The 26,218-nt window shown below is 41.4% G+C and overlaps 1 protein-coding gene across 4 annotated transcripts in view; it reads right to left on the bottom strand.

The window, feature by feature from the left end:
* The window catches only part of VEPH1 (ventricular zone expressed PH domain containing 1), a 554,211-nt gene that overhangs the window by 254,135 nt on the left and 273,858 nt on the right, over window positions 1-26,218 (bottom strand). For all 4 annotated transcript variants that reach the window (XM_077488095.1, XM_077488092.1, XM_077488094.1 and 1 more), the window contains exon 8: window positions 10,050-10,262. In XM_077488095.1, the coding sequence (XP_077344221.1) occupies window positions 10,050-10,262 (213 nt within the window). The remainder of the gene's footprint in view (window positions 1-10,049; window positions 10,263-26,218) is intronic.

Below are 26,218 nucleotides of genomic sequence, written 5' to 3'. Positions count from 1 at the left end.
ACACAATCTAAATTCCAGATATCGTAATGAAATAAATATCATAAATGTGCTCAAAAATAAATAAATCGATAAATAAGGAAATAATTGATGAAATTACAATAAATAAATAATAATTAAAAATGATTAATTTGATATTAATAATTGATATAAAAAAGTAAGAAAAGAGAAATGCTCGCATAGAGTAAAACCTTTATAATTTGTTAGCATAATACATAGATGTAAACTCACATTATCTGGATAACCACGTGACCCCGTCCTTGCAGTGCCAGTCGGGAGGAACGGCGTGCTGACAGCACCGCGTTCTACACCAGTCCCGGAACTGACGGGCGGTAGTCGAGAGCCGGCTGGCTTTCTATACGGATAATGTGAGTTTACATCTATGTATTATGCTAATAAATTATAAAGGTTTTACGCTATGCGAGCATTTTTCTTTTCTTATATGGAACTGTTTATCGCTTTTTGATATCCCGCTGCTGGGGGTGAGAGATTTCCTGTCTGCCATCCTCAGTGTCAATCCTGAGGATTAATCCATGTGTTTTTAGGTCCCATATAATAGGGACCTAAGGTTCTGGTAAGCGGCCAGAGTTATCATTGGTGGTGGCATCTTCTATACTTCAAAGCACTTTTTCAAGCGGTGTTCTGTTTGATTCCACACTGAGTTCCTGTTGATTACTTTGCATGAATTCCTTCAGTTCTTGATGGGACATTATGGACTAATAATTTTATACTTTTTTATATCAATTATTCATATCAAATTAATAATTTTTATTTATTAATTATTATTTATTTATTGTAATTTCATAAATGTATTTCCTTATTTATCTATTTATTTATTTTTGAGCACATTTGTGATATTTATTTCATTACGATATCTGTAATTTAGATTGTGTTTTCTTATGTGTTTTTTGTCATTCACATTTTTTTTATTCGATATTGTGTGCACTTCTTATTTTGACCAGATTAGTATCAAAAAATATTTGTGGTGATCACAATTATTCACATTATATACAAAAAATTTTTTTAGCGCAGCTCCTTATATTTGTTAATTTGTGTGTGTCGCCGTATAGCGATTTGAGCTGCTGCTCACTGGGTGCGTTTAGGTTATAGTTATTAGTTTTTTCTTTTTACTACCAGTGTTTTAGCAGTGAAAGCCTGCAGTAATTTACCACCTGCAGCAGCTGGCATCCTTATCACGGACTGCAAATAGTGGATTGTTAAGGATCGGGCGGTCAGCCACCGGTTTTCTTAACAACCTGTAATTGTCATGGTTGAAAAGGAGCAAGCGGCCGCCACATCCTTAACAACCAATAAGTCATCAGCTGTTAGCGGCGGGACCCCACGCCATTTTTTAAAAACATTTTGGCATGTGGGTTCCCTTCAAAATCCATACTAGACCCGAAAGGCATGGTAGGAATTGGAGGGGGAGTCCACATTGTTTTTTTTATTTTTTCTTAATTTTTCATCCTATGCATTTTTTTTAATTCAGCTGTCAGCGGGGAACTCATCAGTCGCTTATGACTTATCAGATGACTCATGTTATTTACTAGTTGTAAAGGATTCTACTTGTTTACCACATGCATTTTTATTTCTTTGTGAATAGACTTTTCACTCCTGTTTTATGCAGTATTTACCAAGAATTTTTGCTTTATGCAGTAAATACTGCAGGATCCCATTCGGTATTTGGGAAAAATAAATACCACATGCGATCTGGTTCTGTGAAAGGAACCCAATATCTTCTAATGCACATTTCCTGATTATAACTTGATTGTGTTAGCTTGCACCTCTCGTGCATTTTTTTTTTTTTTTTTTTTTTTTTTAGGGATTTACCTACAAGATGTCTGCAGATTTCTTTAGTAGCTCTGATCGACAGAACTTTACAGGCACTCACTCTGGCATAATCTTCTTGCAAGCTTTGCTCTCAGTCATTTCCCAGTGTGGGTTATACTGCATATTACATTAAGACCACATTTCCAGAGGCACCTTGATAGTTGTGGGCAAGTACCACATATATTTGCAAATGTATGCAACTGAATCATTTGCTTTTACTGCAATTTTAGGAGGTGGTTTCAGCTAGGTCCCTTTTTGATAAGTGCTAGGAATATACCTTCTGGAAACAACGTTTTTACTAGAAATAAAGTCATAATATTTTTAAAATGCATGAAGCAAATCTGTGTTCATTATTAAAGTAACTAAAATAGACACTTATGGTCCATTTAAGCCTGTCTGCTCTGTTATGTTTCTTTAAAGCGGAAGTAAAGTGAGTAAGCTTATGCCACTACCCCACTTACCCTGTGAGTATGCCCTTCTCCAACGCTGTCCAATCTAGGTATGCATGCGTTTTCTTTTGTTATCGCCTGTTTTTGCTAAATACCTAATCCAACTTTCTAAAGATTTTCTCACCCACTTGTTACTCCAAATCCCAAGGTGATCTGCTCTGCAAATATTAATCAGCTCTCTTGATCTAAAGCCAAGCCCAAACACCTCCCATCTCAGTGAGGCCAGGAAAGCAGGTTGGTATTTGCAGAACAAGGAATCTAGGGAATCTATGGTGCTCTAAAGCAAACCTGTGTGATGTGTAGATCAATATATGAGATAGGAGGCCTATTCATATAGGACAAAAGTGTAATTTTTACATCCTTTATACTGTTTAACCATAACATTGCACAATTTTCCTCAATTCGAGACATTAAAGTGTTTTCACAGTTCCCCAACATACTGTGAAATACCAGGAAGTATTTTTGTAACTTTGTGCTTATAAAGTTAAATATTAGCAAATAATTTTAATAATACAAATGTAAATGCAATGTTTGCAGTATGTTCCACTCTCTATTATTTTAGTGTACCTAAACATAACCTATGAAGAAATTGCTAATGCATTAACGTATCAATGAATGCAAAAGGCAACCACATACTTGTATGGGATCAGAAACATCACTCTTATTTCACTGTTTTAGATTCAACATAGAAATAGTACACTAACAATAGTGTACTGCCTCCAATTAGGGGGAAGTGTAAATGTGTTATTGCCATTATAAAAGAGAAGCAGATGTTGTTTATGTCCAATTCGATGTATACATGTTGTAAAACGTTTATGATTGTATGTGAAATACAAAACCTCATGTACGTTTAAAGAAAAAATAGAAATTGTATAAAAAGTTATTGTACAAAAAAAAAAATAGGCACCAGCAGTTAAAAATGCTTGGTAAATAACCCAAGGGGCCCAGTACACATAGCAATTGGTACCGTTCAGATCCATGCCGTATTTTTGAGCTAGTGTGGTCAAGAGTGCACCCACCCTCTCCAACAGACAGCACACACAGAAAAGAGCCAGAAAAGGCCCATTACCTTCTCTGAAAGCTGCCAGATGACAGGATCTTGAAGCATGTGAGAGGTCAGCAAGATTTATTCATTCTGCAGGGGCCTCAAGTTACTTCACAAGAGAGAGCCTGGAGTACCAACTGGCAGGTTGTATGTTTGCGAATTACAGCACGCTGAAGATGAATGTCTTTGTTTACAAAAACATAAACCACCAACACTCACTAGCTAGTACTCTAGCCTCTATCAGAAAACTGGGCCCAGACCCACAAGCCTGCTACTCTGAGGGCAGAAACTAGAGTAGTAGCTGGTGTGTGTTGTTGCAGGCTTATGTTGTTGTGACTAATGCTCATCTCAAGCAAACAGTCATGCACAACACAAGCAGCCAACTAGTACCTTAGTCTCTCTTATCAGAAAACCTAGCAGGCAGATCTGGACTGTATACAAGGGAGATTGAAGGTGGCAGAGGGGTAGGGCAGAAAGGGCACAGGCCTAGAAGATTAGATGGTAGTGTCAAGTTCAGGGGTCAAGCTCGGAGGCCAATAGTTATAGCAGTAAAGGTTCACACAGAAACCAGCAGGATAATGCACAAGCAGGTTCCTTTTGCAGGGGACACAGGCTCACCCGAGGCACAGGGTCTAAGCACTAGCTGTTTGTCAGAAACCATGAATCAGACCGAGACAGCAGTGCAGTTAAAAATCACACTTGTTTAACCCTTTCATGACTAAGCCTATTTTTGGCATTTGGTGTTTACAATAAAATCCATATTTTTTGCTAGAAAATTACTTGGAACCCCCAAACATTATATATATTTTTTTAGCAGAGACTCCAGAGAATAAAACGGCGATTGTTGCAATATTTTATGTCACACGGTATTTGCGCAGCTGTGTTTTAAACGCAACTTTTTGGGAAAAGGGACACTTTCACGAATAAAAAAAAAAAAAAACAGTAAAACTAGCCCAATTTTTTTGCATAATGTGAAAGATAATGTTATGCCGAGTAAATAGATACCAAACATGTCACACTTTATAATTGCACGCACTCGTGGATTGACGACAAAGTACGGTACCTAAAAATCTCAATAGGCAACGTTTTAAATTATTTTTACGGTTACCAGGTTAGCGTTGCAGAGGAGATCTAGTGCTGGAATTATTGCTCTCACTCTGACGATCGCGGCGATACCTCACATGTGTGATTTGAACACCGTTTACATATGCAGGCGCGACTTCCGTATGCGTTTTCTTTGCTTTGCGAGCTCGCGGGGACGGCGGGCTCTTTAAAAAAAAAAATTTGATTTTAAAATGACTAAATTGCTTAAAAAAAAAAAAAAAAGATCACTTTTATTGCTGTCACAAGGAATGTAAACATCCCTTGTGACAGTAATAGGTGGTGACAGGTACTCTTTATGGAAAAGACCCCCCATCCCTCCTTTACACTTTAATGTATTCAGATCGCCGAAAACAGCGATTCTGAATACCGTATATTTTTTTAAAACCAGCGCCATTGGCAGCCGAGTAAACGGGAAGTGACGTCATGACGTCACTTCCGTGTTTACTATTAGGATACTGGAACGAAGCCGATTATGGCTTCATTCCAGTTCCTCCCCAGCAGCCGGAGGCATCGGATGTGGAATCGGTGCTCCCGATCGAGCGGGAGCACCGGTAACAGTGGCGGGAGGCTGCGGGAGGGGGGCACGTCCCCTCCCGCTCCTCCGGCATAACAGCCGAGCGGCTTTTAGCCGCATCAGTTGTTATGGCTGGATAGCCAATTGCCCACTGGAAAAAACAGTACGGGGATGATGCCTGCAGGTGCGGGCATCATCCCGGTATACCCCCCGGAAGCCGAGTAAGCACATCTGCATACGCTCTACGGGAAGGAGTTAATAATAATAGAAAAAGGTAAACAGAACAATGTAGTCAAATGATAGCCAGAGTTTGGTAACCGGAACGCATAGTCATACAAGCCAGGACATGCCAGACTGCCAGACAGATCTGCATAATTCAGGACAGGCCAGGAAATTAGGGAACCGGAGAATCAGCATAGTGGTACAGTAAGCAGGATCAGGAACCAGAAGGGACGTCAGCCAAGTGAGTCTTCAACATGTACACAGGAGAGAGTCTCTGGATGTGTTGACCGAGGCGAGGCAATTAACCAACAGCTGAGCGGCCTGCTCTGAGAAGGAAGGGCTGAGCCCAGCCCTGACAGTACCCCCTCCTCAATGACCCCTCCCCCTCAGAGGACCACTAGGTTTGAGGTGAAAACATTGATGGAAAGCACGGAGGAGGACAGGGGCATGCATGTTAGAGGAGGAGACCCAAGAGCTTTCCTCTGGACTAAACCTTTTCCAATGAACCAGGTACTGTATGCACTCACAGAACCTACAGGAATTAACAATGGACTGTACTTCATACTCCTCATGGTTCTCAACTTCTACTGGGTGTGGATGTGGCACCGAGGTGGTGAAGTGGTTGCAGACCAAAAGTTTTAATAAGGAGACATGGAATACATTTGAGATGCGCATATTGGAAAGAAGGTCTAAAGAATAAGCCACTGGATTAATCCCGCAGAGAATACGGAAAGGCCCAATAAACCGAGGAACCAACTTCAGTTAGGGAACAAGGAGTCAGAGGTAGCGAGATAACAGCTAGACCCTGTCCCCAACCTGATAGGAAGGCACAGGCTTCTGCATTCAGCATGGAATCTGTACCCATCATTGGCATGTTGCAAGGCCTCCTGGACTTGTACCCAAGTGGCATGAAGATCTTGGAAATGTTCCTCTAATGCAGGAATGCTCTGCAGAACAAATGAGTCAGGTAGCATGGATAGTTGGAAACCATAGTTTGCCATAAATGGGGACAATTGGCAAACAAAATTCAAGGCATTATTGTGAGCAAACTCCGCCCAAGGTAAAAGACCTGACCAGTTGTTATGATGGTCAGAAATATAGCAATGTAGAAACTGCCCCAATGACTGGTTGGTTCATTCTACGGCCCCTTTAGACTGCGGGTGATAGGCAGAGGAGAAAGAAAGCTGAATTCCCAACTGTGCACAAAAGGCTGGCGACAACCGCGACACAAACTGACTACCCCTGTCCGAGACGATGGCCTTGAAAAGCCCATGTAAGCAAAAGATCTCCCTAGCAAAATTGGAAGCCAGTGGGCAAATTTTTAAGTGGAATACAATGAGACATCTTCGAGAACCAATCAATCATCATAAGGATAACTGTGTTGCCCTGAGAGTTGCGTAACTCCACAATGAAATCAATGGACAGGTGGGTCCATTGGGTACAAGGCCCACTGGAAAGTGTTGTGGTGTCTTACTCTGAGCACACACAGAACAAGCAGCTACAAAGGCAGCTACATCAGCACCTAGACTAAGCCACCAGAATTGTTGGGAAATGGCCCAAAAGAGTTGATTCTTCCTTGGGTGGCCAGCAGCCTCGAGAGAATGGTAAGTCTAGAGCACGGCAGTACAGAGATTCTCAGGGACAAAGCAGTGGTCACAAGGTTTCTCAGGAGGAACATGGACCTGAGCAGCAAGAATTTTGTCACCCAAAGGAGAAGTGAGACTGGTGCGAACTGTAGCCAGAATACGATCAGGGGAATCACAGGAACAGGAACTGATTCCATCTTGGAAGTGAAGGAAAATTGTTGTGACAAAACGTCAGCCCTTACATTCTTAGTAGCGGGTAAGAATGAGACAATATAATTGAAACTTGACAAGAAAAGAGCCCATCGTACCCTTCTGGGAGAGAGGCATTTAGCCTCAAACAAGAATGTGAGATTCCTATGGTCAGCAAGAATGAAAACCGGCACAGTGGTACCTTTGAGGAGATGCCTCCATTCTTTAAGGGTTAATATGATCGCTAACAACTCTGTTTCCAATCTCGTAAATGCATTGTGCAGGTGACAATTTCTTGCAAAAATAGCCACATAGATGCATAGTGCTCTCAGAGGTAGGATTTTGAGACAGAAGGGTGCCAACTTCAGTCTCCGAAGCATCAACTTCATGGATAAAGGGTAACGTAGGATCAGGATGTACAAACACAGGAGCAGAAACAAAGGCAGCCTTGAGACTCTTAAAGGCCTTAATGGACTCCGGAGACCAACTCTGTGGGTTACCGTCCTTTCTGGTCATATTAGTCTGGGGCTTGACCAGAGACAAGAAGTTACAAATAAACTTCCAATAATAATTGGCAAAGCCAAGAAAACATTGCAGAGGATGTATACCCATGGGTCAGGGCCACTGTAGGACTGCTGAAAGTTTCTCGGTCCATCGAAAAACCGGAAGTGAAAATTATATAACCCAGGAATTGAACCTGTTCATGATGGAACTCCAATTCACAAAAGAGTTTGTTCTGTCTCAGCTTCTGAAGCACATGACAGACATCTGTGTGGTGGCTCTCTAGGGATGTGGAAAAAAAAATAGGATATCGTCAAGATAAACCACCACACATAGCTGCAACAAATCTCAGAGGACATTGATAATAAATTCCTGGAAAACTGCTGGAGCGTTGCAAAGGCCAAATGGCATTACTAGGTACTCATAATGGCCTGTTCTGGTATTAAATTCAGTTTTCCATACGCCGCCCTTCTTAAACCTCACAAGATTGTATGCTCCTCTCAAATCAAGCTTTGTGAAAACTGTTGCTCCCTTGAGGGGGTCAAATAACTCCATAATCAACAGAATTGGATAAGCATTCTTAATCGTGAAAGGATTTAGACCCCTATAATCAATACAAGGTCTCAGTTCACCACTCTTCTTCACAAAGAAGAAACCACATCAGCAGGGGACGGGGACTTGCAGATGAATCCTTGAGAAAGCGCGCCTGCAACATACTCCTCCATAGCCTCATCCTCCAAGACTGACAAAGGGTAAACCCGGCCACGAGGGGGTATGGGACCAGGCTGAAGGTCAATTGTGCAATCATACGCCTGGTGTGGAGGCACACTACCAGCTTGACCTTTGTCAAAGACATCACTAAAAGCGCTGTACTCCTCCAGCAGGGAGGAGAGTGAAGAGGTGCATAGGACCTTAGCCACATTCCGGAAACATGTCTTGCTGCATTGTGGTGACCAGGAGATAACCTTTGCACGAAGCTAATCAAAAGAGGGGTTGTGCCTCTGTAACCAAGGATAACCAGTGAAAACTTAGGGGAAGAAATAACTTGTAATTGGATTATCTCATGGTGAAGAGCCCCTACAGCCATGGACAATGGAGCAGTCTCATGAGTCACATGGGCAAGCTGTAGAGGTCTCACGTCAAGAGTCTCAATGAGTGCTTAGATACAAAGGCAGCATCAATGAACAGGCCTGCAGCCCCAGAGTTGATTAAAACCTGTATCTCGACAGACGGCTCAGACCAAGAAAGGGTAACCGGAACCGGGGGCTTATCCTCCTGGATAACTGGGGACAAAACAATGCCACCTAAGGTCTGTCCATTACAGGACCTCAAGGTTTGGATGTTCCCTGGATGAGTAGGACAAGACTTCAAAAAGTGACCTTCCTGGTCACAATAAAGGCACAATCTCTCCCTCAGTGGGTATATCTTGGGCTGCTATCTCATCTTTGATGGTATCTGAAAGAGCATGAGAGCATGAGAAAAAGCAGCCAAGAGGGTCTCATGTTCCACATAACCTCTGCTGCCAGAGTACAGAATTCAATGGCAACAGTTCTCACACTCTGATGGACATGAGGCACTCGGCAGCAGAAGCAGAGTGTGCGGGAATATCAAATACCCTTTTAAAGGAAGCCACAAACTCTAACTCAGGACAATGTTTTTTGCGTCTTTCAAAAAGTCACTGCACTATTTTCCTGCAAATACAGCTGTATGGCTGAATTTCCATTGCACAGATGTCACATGCGATTGGCACCGTGCCAATCACATGTGATGTCTGTGATGCACAAGTGTGAAACCCAGGCTCAGACCATAAAATGAAAATGACAAATGGACATAGTTACATAGTTACATAGTTAGTCAGGTTGAAAAAAGACACAAGTCCATCCAGTTCAACCTTAAAAACAAATAAATAAAATAAAAAATAATCGTACAATCCAAATACCCAATTTTATGCCCACAATTGATCCTGAGGAAGGCGAAAAAAAAACCAGCAGAGCATGCTCCAATTTGCTACAGCAGGGGGAAAAAATTCCTTCCTGATCCCCCAAGAGGCGATCGGATTTTCCCTGGATCAACTTTACCTATGTTAGTACCCAGTTATATTATGTACATTCAGGAAAGTATCCAGGCCTTTCTTAAAGCAATCTACTGAGCTGGCCAGAACCACCTCTGGCGGGAGTCTATTCCACATTTTCACAGCTCTAACTGTGAAGAAACCTTTCCGTACTTGAAGATGAAATCTCTTTTCCTCTAGACGTAAAGAGTGCCCCCTTGTCCTCTGGGTTGACCGTACAGAGAACAACTCAACACCAAGTTCACTATATGGACCCCTAATATATTTGAACATATTGATCATATCCCCCCTTATTCTCCTCTTCTCAAGAGTGAATAAATTCAGTTCCTCTAATCTTTCCTCATAGCTGAGTTCCTTCATGCCTCTTATCAGTTTGGTTGCCCTTCTCTGCACTTTTTTCAGTTCCCCGATATCCTTTTTGAGAACTGGTGCCCAAAACTGCATATTCCAGGTGAGGTCTTACTAATGATTTGAACAGGGGAAAAATGATATCTCTCTCTCTGGAGTCCATACCTCTCTTAATACAAGAGATGGTGATTACCTGTTAAATGCCATGTCCTTACTGTCTTCATTGGATACTCTGATATCATTATGTAGACAGACTGTTTCAGGAGCAGTGTCATTCTGTCCAGTCTGATTACCATCAGTTTGAATGTCTACTTCTATATTCTTCTCTTCTGCGCCACTATGACTAGAGACCTGGTGTGTATCTTGGACATAAAGTGCTGGTTCTTCTCGAATGATGCTTTCTTTCCTAGAATAAATGCATGTAATAATTCTAATTAAAACAGCATACACAATAAGATGATCTGTAAATATTAAAAGCGTTAAAGGCAATTTTAAAAAATAAAATAACAAACATGTTATACTTACCTGCTCTCTGCAATGGTTTTGCAGCAAGTGGCCCTGAACCTCTTCTTCCGGAGTTCTCTTCCAGTGCTGTCTGCTCCTCCTCTTCTGTGTCTGCCCTCATAGCAAGCCACTTGACATGGGAGGAACAGATGTTGTGGTTTATAAACACACATTGCGCGATTCAGCCCCACCACTGCTCCCTCCTTACTGGAATTGATTTACAGCAGCAGGAGCCAATCGTTCCCACTGCTGTTTCAGAGCCTGTGAGGAGGGGGAGAGAAAGAGCAACGCTGGATTGAGATAAGGCTCAGGTAAGTATTTAGTGGAGGGCGAGGGGGTTTGGGGGAGCTAATCATGGAAGGTTTATTTACTTTAATGCAGGGGATGCATTAAGTTAAAAAAAAAAACTTTAGCCTTTAGATCCACTTTAAGTTGTGTTTGCTAATTCTTGTGTTCATTTATTTAGCAGAACATGTATGGTTACAAGTCAGTTACTAGGCCTGTAACAACTTTGGAAGTCTCTCATTGACACCTGGTTGTAAATTCTGTGTCTAGTTCTACACTGCAGGATAATAATAATATTATTCTACACTGTATCTTCATCCATGGCAACATTTGAGACAAATTTACTAGTAGCAGATGTCCATTCTCTAATGGTCAGAAACTGAGCTAAACCAGCCTAAACCATGTCTTAACAGACCTAATATTGATCTTTTTAATACTAACACATAGCAGATGATACATTTTTTATGCATGTATAAAGGAATGTAGTAGCTAGATTCCCCAGCTTTTATATAACAAAATAACCCAACAGTTGTGCAACAGTTATGTTGAACTCTGAGTCACTAATCTTTGTATTGAATAGGCACTAAATTCAGAATCAAATGCCTTGATAAATCTCTCCCTTTTCCTGTAAGTAGTAATTCAAGATAACAGTACTAAAGTGAACATTTACATGAGTTATCTGTAAAAGCCAAAGCCTCTTCTTAACTTCTTCTTCTTAACTTATTAATACTTTACTGGAGGGGGACCTTTTTAAAATAAAGAAACACAAAGCTAGGCAATGGGCTTTTCACCACTAAGTAGCCCCAGAAGGTTTTACCCCCTTAAGGACCAGGCCACTTTTTTTTACGGCACTGCCTTTACAATTTTACAGTCATGCGACAATGTACCCAAATACAATTGATGTTCTTTTTTTCTCCACACAAATAGAGCTTTCTTTTGGTGGTATTTGATAACATCTGTGGTTTAAATTTTTTGCGCTAGAAACAAAAAAAGAGCGACAATTTTGAGAAAAAAAAATTCTTAGTTTCTGCTATAAAACACATCCAATACATTTAAAAAAAAAAAAAATCTAATTTCTTCATCGAATTAGGCCAATATGTATTCTGCTACATATTTTTGGTAAAAAAAAAAAATCCCAATGAGCATGTATTGATTGGTTTGCGCAAAAGTTATTGCGTCTACAAACAATGGAATATTTTTACGGCCTTTTCATTTTTTTTTTTTTTTACTAGTAATGGCAGCGATCAGTGATTTTTAGTGGGGCTGTGACATTGTGGTGGACAAATCAGACACCTGACACTCTTGACACTTTTTTTTATGCACTGTTACTATACTAATGACACTGGCAGGGAAGGGCTTAACATCGGGGCGATCATTGGGTTAAATGTGTCCCTAGTAGTTGCTTGCTTACTGTGGGGGGTTGCTCTGACTGGAGGAAGACATATTCGTGTTCCTGCTTAGCACAACACAAGATCTCAGCAAGGAGGCTTTTTCCAAGAAGTGCAATCGCCCCATCGGTCCAGTATAGCAATATATAGATAAAAAACAAAAAAAAAACTCACTAGTTAGATTATGTTCTTATGTTTACAGTTAAGGTTTTATATTCAATAAAATAAATCCTGTGACGTCTACGTCACACACACATATGTGGGGGATAGAGGTGGGTCTATTTCAGAGGCATTTAGTGCTGGAGGCATGCTCCGTAGCATGCTCCCAACACAGTGACTAAGCTGTCGCTATCAACAAAGTCTGGCCTGGTCTCGCATGATTGTCATAATAGCCTGTGATTGGCTATCACAGTGATCACTCATTAAAGCCCATCCCCTTACTCTCATTAAAAGGAAACTTTTTTTTATTTAGTGCCAGTGCATTTTTGGTAGGATAAACAAAAAAATTTAACAAAATGCAGACTATTGTTTTAGGACTCTACTATGGGTACAAACAATAAATAAAATACATATATGATATTGCCACAAATAGCAGGAGTAAGAGAATTTACTTTGGGTTTTTTGTATGTCATCATGGTAATGGCAAGAAATATACAGCTAAAGTTGTAATGATTTTTTAGGTTAGTTTCTATTTGATAATAAAAAAAAAAAAATAGGAGATACAGGTGGTAAAATACAGTGGTGTGAAAAAGTGTTTGCCCCCTTCCTCATTTCCTGTTCCTTTGCATGTTTGTCACACTTAAGTGTTTCGGAACATCAAACCAATTTAAACAATAGTCAAGGACAGCACAAGTAAACACAAAATGCAATTTGTAAATGAAGGTGTTTATTATTAAAGGTGAAAAAAAATCCAAACCATCATGGCCCTGTGTGAAAAAGTGATTGCCCCCCTTGTTAAAACATACTAGAACTGTGGTTGTCCACACCTGAGTTCAATTTCTCTAGCCACACCCAGGCCTGATTATTGCCACACCTGTTCACAATCAAGGCATCACTTAAATAGGAGCTGCTTGACACAGTAAGGTCCAGCAGAAGATCCTTAAAAGCTACACATCATGCCGAGACCCAAAGAAATTCAGGAACAATTGAGAAAGAAAGTAATTGAGATCTATCAGTCTGGAAAGGGTTATAAAGCCATTTCCAAAGCTTTGGGAATCCAGCAAACCACAGTGAGAGCCATTATCCACAAATGGCGAAGACATGGAACAGTGGTGAACCTTCCCAGGAGTGGCCGGCCGCCAAAAATTACCCCAAGAGCGCAGCGACGACGCATCCAAGAGGTCACAAAAGACCCCACAACAACGTCCAAGGAACTGCAGGCCTCACTTGCCTCAGTTAAGGTCAGCGTTCATGCCTCCACCATCAGGAAAAGACTGGGCAAAAATGGCCTGCATGGCAGAGTTCCAAGGAGAAAACCACTGCTGAGCAAAAAGAACATCAAAGCTCGTCTCAATTTCTCCACAACACATCTTGATGATCCCCAAGACTTTTGGGACAACATTCTGTGGACCGATGAGACAAAAGTGGAACTCTTTGGAAGGTGTGTGTCCAAGTATATCTGGTGTAGAAGGAACACTGCATTTCATAAAAAGAACATTATACCAACAGTAAAATATGGTGGTGGTAGTGTGATGGTCTGGGGCTGTTTTGCTGCTTCAGGACCTGGAAGACTTGCCGTGATAAAAGGAACTATGAATTCTGCTGTCTACCAAGAGAACCTGAAGGAGAATGTCCGACCATCTGTCCGTGTACTCAACCTGAAACGAACTTGGGTTCTGCAGCAGGATAATGATCCTAAACACACCAGCAAGTCCACCACCGAATGGCTGAAGAAAAACAAAATGAAGACTTTGGAGTGGCCTAGCCAAAGTCCTGACCTGAATCCTATTGAGATGTTGTGGTATGACCTTAAAAAGGCCGTTCATGCTCGAAAACCCTCTAATGTAACTGAATTAGGACAATTCTGCAAAGATGAGTGGGCCAAAATTCCTCCAGGACGCTGTAAAAGCCTCATTGCACATTATCGCAAACGCTTGGTTGCAGTTGTTGCTGCTAAGGGTGGCCCAACCAGTTATTAGGTTTAGGGGGCAATCACTTTTTCACACAGGGCCATGATGGTTTGGATTTTTTTTCACCTTTAATAATAAACACCTTCATTTACAAATTGCATTTTGTGTTTACTTGTGTTGTCCTTGACTATTGTTTAAATTGGTTTGATGTTCCGAAACACTTAAGTGTGACAAACATGCAAAGGAACAGGAAATGAGGAAGGGGGCAAACACTTTTTCACACCACTGTAAGTATTGAACAGGTCACCATTTTTCTAGGTAAATATATTTTTAAAGGTGCTATCGACATTAAATTTTCACAACATTGGTAACAACCCATGCAATGCTTACATACAAAGAAACCAAAACAAATAATTTCAGAAATTAAGCTACGTGTAATAAAATGGAATAACAGAGAAAAAGTATTGAACACGCTAACTGATATGTATGCAATACTTTGCACAAAATCCTTTGATGGTAATGACAGCTTCAAGACGTCTCCTTATGGAGAAACTAGTTGCATGCATTGCTCAGGTGTGATTTTGTCCCATTTTTCCACACAGTCAACAAATCTTCAAGGTTCTGTGGGCCTCTTCTAGGATTTCTGATCTTTAGTTCTTTCCATACATTTTCTATTGTTTTTCAAGTTAGGCGATTGGCTGGCCCATTCTATCAGCTTTATTTTCTTTTAAAAGCAATTTAGAGTTTCCTTGGCTTTGTGTTTGGAATCATTGTCTTGCTAAAATGTCCACCCTCGTTTCATCTTCATCATCCCGGTCGACGGCAGCGGATTTTTATCAAGACTGTCTTTCCATTCATCTTTCCTTCAAAGGTATGAAGTTTGCCAGTAACGTTTGTTGAAAAATAGAGCCACACCATGATGTTCCCACCTCCAAACTCCACGTTTGGTATGGTGTTTTTGGGGTGATGCACAGTGCAATATGACCTCCAAACATGGTGTGTATTATGGCATCCAAAGAGTTAAATTTTGGTCTCATCTTATCAGACTATATTCTGATATACTTCCAGTATTTCACAAGCTTGTCTAAATGTTATGCAGCAAACTTTAACCACTTCAGCCCCGGACCATTTTGCTGGCTTAAGACCAGACCACTTTTTGCGTTTCGCCACTGCGTCGCTTTAACTGACAATTTCGCGGTCATGCGACGTGGCTCCCAAACAAAATTGACGCCCTTTTTTTCCCACAAATAGAGCTTTCTTTTGGTGGTATTTGATCACCCCTGCGGTTTGTATTTTTTGCACTATAAACAAAAATAGAGCGACAATTTTGAAAAAAAGGCATTATTTTTTACTTTTTGTTATAATAAATATCCCCCAAAAATATATAAAAAACATTTTTTCCCTCAGTTTAGGCCGATACGTATTCTTCTACATATTTTTGGTAAAAAAAATCGCAATAAGCGATTATTGATTGGTTTGCACAAAAGTTATAGCGTTTACAAAATAGAGGATAGTTTTATGGCATTTTTATAAAAAAAATTTTTTTTACTAGTAATAGCGGCGATCAGCGATTTTTATTGTGACTACGACATTATGGCGGACACATCGGACATTTTTGACACATTTTTGGGACCATTGTCATTTATACAGCAATCACTGCTATACAAATGCAGTGATTCCTGTGTAAATGACACCGGCAGTGAAGGGGTTAACCAGTGGGTGGCAGTGTAGGGGTTAAGTGTTCCTAGGGGCGTGTTACTAACTGTTGGGGGCTTGGCTTTCTTTTAGTGAACACTGATCTCTGCTCCAATCACATGGAGCAGAGATCAGTGTCACTTATTGCTAGGCAGAACGGGGAGATGCTGTTTACAACGGCATCACCCAGTTCAGCCGCCCCGTAAGACGGTCGCGGGCGATCGAGTCAGCGGGACCCACGACCGGACTCACAGAGGTCCCGATCGGCACGCGAGCCCACTGCTGGTGGCGCGCTCGCGATGGCAGGGCGGCAAATTTAAAGGGACGTACAGGTATGCCCATTTGCCTGCCCATGCCATTCTGCCAACGTACATCAGCGTGCGCTGGTCGGGAAGTGGTTAAACAGGTCAACTTAATTTTTATGCAGCAATGGAGTCTTGCATGGTGAGTGTGCATACAGGCCATGATGATTGAGTGCATTACTTTATTCATAACTCTGATAATTCTTTTTACTCCTCTGTCAGAAATCTTGCGATGAGCATCTGGTCATGGCCAATTTATGGTGAAATTATGTTCTTTCCACTTCTGGATTATGGCCTCAACAGTACTCACTGGAACATTCAGAAGTTTAGAAATCCTTCTGTAATCAATGCCTTCAGTATGTTTTGCAACAATAAGGTTGTGAAGGTCTTGAGAGGGATCTTTGCTTTTACCAATCATGAGATTGAAAATATATTTACCTAGTAAAATGGTAATGTGTTCAATACTTATTTTACCCGCTGTATCCATTTATATTTACCACCAAATGGTGGTCCGATTTATTCTGGAAAAAACAAAAAAAACAAGGTATAATTTCCATAGACACACTAAGTAGTTGTGATTAAAGGTACAGTTTACTAAAGCATGCTAATGTTGTAAACCTGAATTGAGGTACTGTATTGGCATATGTTTTACCTTCAGGAATTAAAATTCAGTTTTGACTGAAATGTTGTAAAATTTGTAACGATTACCCAAGAGCAGCTTATAAACACCTTACATTCTACAAAATATTGGAGATATATGTTCACATTTTTAGCTTTTTAAATTTACAGTTTTATAAATGTATCTTTTAATATATTTTTAAAATTATTTTGTGTTATTTTTAAAAAAGGAAAGCGTTTAATAACCAACAAATAAAAATGCCAAACATGCAAACTGAACCGAATGAAATGTATTTGTTGGTTTCATGTATAAATTAGAATATATAAGCACAGCAGTTATGTATATTCGGTAGAAGGGGTGAGCACAGAGTGTTAAAAGTTTAGTACTCAATATAGAGTACCTCTGTAGCACTGTATTTGCATGTTGGCTTTTCTAACAATAAGGCTTTGCACTGTTTGCATGCTTGTAGGCAGCCCATCTGAACTAATTCAAGTGGATGTAAACCACATTCATGAAATTTGAGCTGGGCACATATATCTGCAGTGTTTTCTTATCTATCTTCAAAGCCCTAAGTCCAGTGACTTTCTCCTGCTCCATTTTTCTGTTATCAGCATGATAACTTCTGACAAGTTCTCTGTCAACTGTGATAAAACCAGCCTGAAATTTGTATCAGGGTGGGTGCTATAGATAGATTAGCAGGGAGCTGGACTATTCACAGCATAGCTCTCTATTGTTTCTTACTTTTTCTGCCTATGTGGAGAGGGGGGTGTGTGCCTTTCCACCAATCAGCTGTCTCACAGTGTATGGCAAGAATACACACCCACAGGTGAATCAGGAAGAGAAAATTCTAACAGGACGTGCACTTTCTAAACAGTATATAAAGCTGAATACAGCAGATATACATGTAAAACCTATGTAGGGAGATTTGTTTAACCCCTTGCCGACTGGCTCAAGCCGATATACGCCGGCAGAAGGGCATGTACAGGCATATTAACGTACCTGTACATTGCCCTTAAGACACGGCAATGTGGGCCTGCTCCGTGAGTGTGATCGCAGGTCCCGCGGACTTGATATCCATGGGGATACCCACGATCGTCTCACAGAGAGGAAGAACGGAAAAATGCTGCTGTAAACAAGCATTTCCCCATTTTTTTCTAGTGACAGGACACTGATCACAGCTCCCTGTAATCAGGAGCGGTGATCAGTGTCGTGTTACACATAGACCATCCCCCCCATAGTTAGAATCACTCCCTAGGACACACTTAACCCCTGAAGCACCCTCTAGTGGTTAACCCCTTCACTGCCAGTCATATTTACACAGTAATTAGTGCATTTTTAATTGCACTGATCGCTGTATAAATGTGAATGGTCCCAAAATAGCACCAAAAGTGTCCGATCTATCCGCCATAATGTCGCAGTCACAATAAAAATCACAGATAGCTGCCATTACTAGTAAAAAAAATATATAATAGTAAAAATGCCATAAAACTATCCCCTATTTTGTAGACGCGATAACTTTTACGCAAACCAATCAATAAACGCTTATTGCAATTTTTTTTACCAAAAATATGTCGAAGAATACGTATCAGCCTAAACTGAGGAAAAAAAATATTTTTTATATTTTTTGGGGGATATTTATTATAGCAAAAAATATTGCGTTTTTTTTTTTTCAAAATTGTAACTATTTTTTTTGTTTATAGTGCAAAAAATAAAAACCGCAGAGGTGATCAAATGCCACCAAAAGAAAGCTCTATTTGTGGGGAAGAAAAGTACATCAATTTTGTTTGGATGGTGCAATTGTCAGTTAAAGCGACGCATTGGCGAATCACTAAAAAACGCTCTGGTCTTTGCCCAGCCAAATGGTCCAGGGCTGAAGTGGTTAATCTCTGTATATCATCTAAGGCTGTTCACTTCACTGGGTTTATATCCACTTTACATCCACATCCCATCCATAAAGAGAGGAAGGAGGAGAATCATTGCTCTGAGTCAAAAATGCATACATTCTCTTTAAGCCACACAGTTTAACTGATTATTAAATGTTTGGAATTTGATGGAATTACAGTATGCTTACAGGTGAACTCTGGAAATGTAACAGGAAAAGATAGCTGTAGAGGAGTGTAAAACTTCCTTCCTGAATTATGGCTTTACAAAAACTGTGAAAGTACAGTGTTAAAACAGCTGTAAGGATAGACGATTTTTTTTTACTCAAATAAAAAAATGTTATACTTACCTGCTCTGTGCAAGGGTACTTCTGGGGTATCCTGCTGGGACTCTTGGCTCCTCCCCTTCTCCGTCTGCCACCTATGGTGGCAGATGTGCAGGCTCCCTCCTGAGCCAGGCTGTGTGCGTTCATTGACACACACAGCATGGCTTAGCCTCACCCCCACTCACTGCTCACTGGATTTGACTGACAGCAGTATGAGCCAATAACATGCAGATGAGCACAGCGCTGGATCGAGACAGGACTCAGGTAAGTATTTAGGTAAGGAGGGGGGAAAGCTATTGAATTTTTTTTTTCTTTACCTTAATGCATAGAATGCAAAAAGGTAAAAACTATTTGGCTGTAGAACCACTTTAAGGTTAGCTCCATTTTCTGGTTCATGCACTCTCTATTTCCAGTCCCTGCTACACTATTTTATAAATTAGTTTCTGTAAATAGCTGTCCCCTAAACTTCTATTGCTGCAACTAATTTCCCTCTGTTTCTGGTTTTAAAATTACCAGCTCACATTTTGTTCACTTTGCTAACTTATCTTTAAAGTAGCTGTGAACACAGTGTTATCATCATGTCATGTGACCATGCATCTATTCCTTATAGTGGGGATGGGATTAAAAGACACTGTGCAGATACACAGTGTGCCTGTATTCCATAGTCTATTCAGCCTGTGGCAAGATGCAGGATGTGCTTGAGCAGGGGGTATGCTTGGCAGGCAGGCAGGATGTGATTGGAGGAGGTGTGTGCCAGAGGCAGGCTGTGGTTGGTCAGGTGGCTGGACAACCTACCCAATACAGACATGCTGTGTGTCTGCACAGTGTCCTGTACCTCTGAATAGTCAGCCAAAAGAGGCAAACTGACCACCAAGCACAGGTGCATATGTGCTTTGTGTGGTCAGGTTTAGATCAAGGAGGAAAGGTGGCTGGCAGGATCAACTAGGTTCTTCAAATGGAAGAAGTACATGAGAATGATAGAGACTATGATTTAGAAAATAGACATATTTGAACACTCACAAAAAAAACAAATACAGTGTTTAGGAACTTTAAGAGCGTAATAAGATATTGATAACTGTGCTATGAACCTCAATTGTTTTAAATATTAAACATTTTTATGTGTGCAGGGGGTGATATTCCATTCCTTACATTATATTACATCATGTTTTAAACATAAAAGTTTATAATATGAATGATATTGCAGTGTTACTTATTTCGGACCCACGCATGTGCAACTGATTTCACACTGCATTCCTCTCCTGCTGTCTTTATGAGACATCCTAAACTAGAACATAGTGAAGTGAGTCTCAGGTGATAACAGTGTTTTTCCTGGGGGGAAGCCTTCAGATATCGAGTTATTTGTACACATATGCTCTGCATCTTAATGTATTCTAGATGCATGGTCCTCATTACTGAAGATTTGTTTATAAGTAGAAAAATACCAAGCAGATTTCACTAGAGTATGTCTGGGATTGGGTAAACTGTGAATCATACAAAACAGTAAAAATAGTTTGACTGGGTACATCAAGATTCAGTCTAGGTTCATAACTATGCGGTTGCTGCGTTTTTCAGGCATGTTTTGTGGTGCGTTTTGCATTTTTTAAACCCGCGCCCAGTTACGCCAATTTGGCCATGGGACTATGGGAACATCTGTCCAACTGGAATGACAATCCTTTCTCCAAGTACATTATTTTGATTGGACTTTACATAGACATTATTGTCATCTGGGATAGGACTGGACCATCTGTATAAACAATTCCTCTCCCATTGTAACTCCAACGACTTAGGGCTTTCCTTCGTGTCCGTCTGTAGCCCTGAGAGTTTGGCATTTCTGGATCTGGAGCTGAGTCATACTGCCAATGCTATTTATGCCAAAAACTACATAAAACCCACAGCAGGAAATTCATATTTACATTATCAAAGCTGCCACCACCCTAGATGGAAATCCAACATCCCAAAAAGCCAGTTCAACGATTTGAAGGGAAATTGTACTCACAACTCAGACTATATCTCACAAGGCAACCTTCTTAAAACCAAATTTGAAGACAAAGGGTACCCGTCAGCCTTGGTGGAGGAAGCATTTGCTAACTTTTTAGATGGTGAAACCTCCACCGCTCATTCCTAATCTCTCTCACATACTGAACCAGCACTTTCCACTTAACCTCACACCACCAGGTTCATAATTCCATTCCATTCCCAGCACAAAAAGATGGAAGCAATCTTTCTAAAACATTGGGGGATACTGTTAGAAGACCCCTCGCTAAAGACACGCCTCCTGAGTGCACCCAGGATCACATATCGGAAGGCCAGAAACATAAAAAGCCGCATTGCACCAAGCAAACTAAAATCCACACATAAAAAACCCACCCCATCCCTGATCTTCCTTTCAATCAAAGGCATGTATGAATTAAAAAATTACAATGCCTCCTCGGAAAAATAATTTCTGTTTAGCAATTAAATTAAGAAGGACTACTGCGGGGGCGTGACCGGATGGTGATGGCGGCGGTGTGTGAGGAGTGAGTGTGAGAGAGATGTGTGCTCTCACTGCACGCTGACGGGAGCTGGCACCAGCGGCGCCCGTGACATCCCCGCTTGATCTCCCTAACGGAGAAGGCTCTGGCTCGGTGTGCTGGGGGGACCTGCGGTGCCCAGCAGTGGTTGCTGACGGTCGGGAGAGGCAGAGTGTGGCGGAGCGGTGGGATCTCTCGTACACCGGCGGGGTGTGGAGGAATGTGAACGGAGGAGAGATTTCTCAGCTCAGCCCCTGGTGGTGAAACCCCGTGAGATCCGCTCGAGAGAGGAGCCACATTACTGAGACTGGGGATGAGGTACAGCCACGTCCAGGTAAAAGTCTGCTAAACCCAGCGAAGAAATTTAAATGGCATAGATATACTATTATGCAGTGACTGTGGAGAGACGTTTTTATTTCATGCCAGATCCCCCCCATCATTGCCCTGTTTGAGCTGATTTAAAGGAGAAGTAAGAGGGGAGCTGTTGTGAACGCTGTTTTATCCTTGGGGAAAGTGTTGCAGTAAAGAAAGAAATATATAAATACATATACTGGAAAAATAGCTCCTGCTGCTGCTGCTTGCCCTTTAAGAAATTAGCTCAAATTAGCCCATTCATTCTTAAAGTTCTGGACTAACTGCGGAGTAGCCGAAGCTGACCTCTCCTTTTTTTTTTTTTTTTTTTTTGCCTTGGCCTAGGGAAATTTACCCCCCCCCTTCAAAAGAGATATTGTTTTTTTTTTCTCTTTTTTTTTCGGGGACACTTGCGGATTTGAACGATGTCTGCAAGGAGGAGGGGGGAGGAGCATGCTAGGCAGGAAAATGTGGGGGCGCAATCTTTGAGATCTGCCAAAGAAAAAGATAAAGAAAAAGACCCCCCGTTTACTGCAACAACAGCTGGGATAGCTGCTGCGGCCAAGCTGGAAAAATATGCCCATGCTCATACCCCTGATAATACGCCAACCAAGGGGGGACAGGGGAGTCTAGTGAAACCTCCAACGGATAGAAAGAGTCAAGGGCAACTGTCACAAGCAGGCGTAAAACAAATAAATCATAAAAATGCAGGAGCAATTGGAAGATCAGAGACAGATCCCATGCTGGTACACCCAATAAATGGTGAAGAAGAGCCAACGCTGAAGGAGGTTCTTGGGGCTGTTAATGTTTGTAAACAATCATTATTGGAGTTATGCGATCAAACAAGAAGTATTAAAGAAGAGCTGGCCTTTATACGGCAGGAACTTCAGTTAACGGTTGACAGATTAACAGCAGCAGAAGGCAGAATTTCTCAGATTGAAGATGAGGTGTACCCATTAAATCAAGAGGTCAAAGATTTAAAAATACAGATGGGCAAATATGAAGGGAAACTGGATGAATTGGAAAACAGACTCCGCAGGGACAATATAAGACTGGTAGGCCTTCCCGAGAAGTGTGAAGGCTCTGACACAGCTGAGTTTCTGGAAAAATGGCTTATTGAAGTGTTTGGCAGAGAGTCTTTCTCCCAACAATTTGCTATTGAAAGGGCACACAGAGTTCCGCTTAGAATTATGCATCGGGGGGGACAGCCTAGATCTGTATTAATCAAATTTTTGAATTTCCGGGATAAGATTGTTTTGCTTCGGAGGGCCAGGGAGATGGGGAGTGTCATCTACAAGGGTGCCAAAATCTCGTTTTACTCTGATTTTTCCCCTGATCTGCAGAAGCGCAGAGCAGGGTTTATAGAAGTCAAGCGCAGACTCCAGAAATTGGATATTACATATGCTCTGCTCTATCCGTCAAGGTTACGGGTAGTAGCATTGGGAGAGACCTTATTCTTTGACACGCCGGCAAGGGTAGAAGCATGGATGCAGGAGAAGGGAGATCAGTTATTGAAGAAGTGATGTGTTTTTTTCTTTTCTACATATGTATGTGTACGACCCCCTTTTCATCTCATTTATCCTTTTTTTTTTTTTTTTTTTTTCCTCTTCTTTCCCCTCCCTCTCTTATTGGGGGAGGGGAAGATTAGCGAAGGGGGGATGTAGCGGGTGCACTGTAAATGAAGTAAGGGTAGATGATACATTAAAGTCAGGGTGTAGGGAATGACACACAATATAGTAAGAATTTATGATTGAGAAAGGGGAGGGTCAAAGGGGGGGGTTGTTGAGTACTGGGGGGGAGTGGGAGGGGGGTGGGGATGGAGGTATGAGAGAAGGAGGGGGGAGGGGGGAGCATGAGGGTACGTGTGGGAGTGTAGTGGTCACGGAAAAAGCCCCTAGGGGTAACCTAGATAGGTACGGAGAGGGTAGGGGGGAGGGAACAGGGAAAATGGAAGCATACAAAATTCAGGAAAAGGAAATGGGTAATACTTGCACAATTATTGACGTCAATTTAAAAGTAATGAGTAAATACGGGGTAATGGTGTGGGTAGACAGAAGGTTTGGTTCTCATGCTCACAAGAGGAGACTGAGAAGGGATGTCACTTGGGAGTATAAAAGATGGTATAGCTTTATCAAAGTACTCACTAAGCGGGATTGCACTTTCTTTTTTACATCCCCCCCTTGCATTCGCCTCCTCGGCATGAACTATAGAGGGAGAAGCTGGGATTATTTCTGCTTAACGTCAGGGAATTCAGGGAATTTAAATGTTAATTTGGAGCCTTCAGGTTTTACTCTTTCTTCGTTCTTCTTTTTTCTTTTCTCACACTTCCTAGAGGTATGCAGTCTAGAGTTTTGAATATTGGCTCTTGGAATGTCCGAGGGCTGGGAGCCTCCGTAAAAAGAGCAGTAGTGTTTGACACCCTGGAAAAGTGTAGAGTAGGATTGATCTGCCTACAGGAGACACACCTAATTAAAGAAACTATATTAAAAACTCAGAGTAGGAAATTTCAAGTCCAGTACCATTCAGTCCACACCTCTTATTCGAGGGGAGTGGCCGTGTTGGTAAGGAGAGAGGTGGCGTTTTCCTGCCGGCAGATCGATATAGACAAAGAAGGGCGGTTTATCTTTCTACACTGTGTAATTGAAAATCAGGAGTATGTTTTTGCAAATGTTTACATTCCTCCCCCATTTAAAATGGAAGTTTTATATTGTTTGATGGAATTTATAGTGGACAAATCGGGGATTCCTGTTATAGTGATGGGAGACTTTAATGAGGTTATAAATAAAAGCCAGGATAGGTTTCCGCCAGGAATATATATGCAAACGGAGGCTGAGACCCGGCTGTCCCGATTTTTGCGGGAGGGGGGCCTGTCTGATATATGGAGAATGCGCAACCCGGACCAGTTGCAATACTCATGTTTCTCTAGCTCATACTCCTCACTCTCAAGGATAGATTTAGTCCTCGGGAATGAGGAGGCGAGCCGTGTAGTAAGGGAAATAGCTTATCAACCTAGAGGGGTGTCAGACCATTCGCTCGTGACAGTAACGATAAATCTAGGGGGGATAAAGCCCCCAAGAGTATGGAATATGAATCCAGTGTGGTTTGAGTTAATAGGAGACCCCGAGAGGGTGCTGCGTAGAGTGGCAGAGTTTATGGAGTTTAACAGTGGGTCTGCAGAAGTAGGAGTAATATGGGACGCATTGAAGGCCTATCTTAGGGGTATTCTCATTCAACAGGTAGCGAATGTCAAGAAAACTTCTAATGAATATGAGAACAGGGTCAAAAGGGATTTAGTAATAGCAGAGAAAGCATATATAAAAAACCCTACCCCAGAGAAAAAAAATATATGGTTAGAGAAACAACAGGAACATAAGGTAGTGGTTACTAGGAAAATAGAGAATAAAAGATTGTTCCAGAAACAAGTGGAATATGGGGAAGGGGAAAAAGTAGGAAAGATGTTGGCACAGATTGTAAGAAGCAACTCCTCGCCATCCACTGTCCCAGTGATAAGGACTGAGAATGGAGAAATATCAGCACAGAGCTCAGTGATTACTGATACCTTTAGGGTATTCTATGCCAAACTGTATTCCTCTCGGGGGACAGAGGTTGGTGAGGATATGGATAGGTTCTTTTCGAATATCAAAATGCCGTCCCTAACAAAGGAGGAGAGTGAGATAATGGAAGCCCCATTAACAATAGAGGAAATTCAGTGCGCAGTAGCAGAAATGGCCAATAAGAAATCTCCAGGACCAGATGGTCTTCCTGCGGAAACTTATAAACACTACAGTAAAATATTGCTTCCAGAGCTTCTTAAAGTATTTAATTGGGCAAAAAAGGAGGGGAGATTGCCGACGTCAATGACGGAGGCAACAATAATCGTCCTACACAAGGAAGGGAAGGACCCATTGGAAACTCAGTCCTATCGACCTATCTCCCTTCTCTGTGCGGACACTAAAATATTGGCCAAAGTATTAGCCATTAGATTGAATAAAATTATCTCCAGGCTGATACATCCCGACCAAACAGGTTTTATCCCAGGTAGAACTACAAGTACGAACATAAGAAGATTATATCTTAATATGCAGATACCTATAGAGAATGATGGTAATGAGGCAATAATGGCTTTAGATGTAATCAAAGCCTTTGACAGCTTAGAATGGCCCTATATCTGGCGGGTACTGGGGGAATTTGGGTTTGGCCCTAATTTTATTGCATGGGTAAAAACTCTGTATAATGGCCCTAGTGCTAGAATTAGGGTCAATAATGAATATTCAGATAGGATTTTCCTAGAGAGGGGGACAAGACAGGGGTGCCCTCTGTCACCCCTGATCTTTGCTCTGGCAATAGAACCATTAGCTATTTCAATTAGATCTAGTAGGAATATGGTCGGGTTTCAAAGGAGGATGAGGGAAGAGAGGATAGCGCTATACGCG

The sequence above is a fragment of the Lithobates pipiens genome, unplaced genomic scaffold, assembly GCF_037356315.1.
Source record: "Lithobates pipiens isolate NorthernLeopardFrog02 unplaced genomic scaffold, aLitPip1_a1.2 Scaffold_18, whole genome shotgun sequence".
Taxonomy (NCBI): Eukaryota; Metazoa; Chordata; class Amphibia; order Anura; family Ranidae; genus Lithobates; species Lithobates pipiens.
Note: the sequence above shows the minus strand (reverse complement) of the source record. Positions and strands in the feature narration are given on the sequence as shown.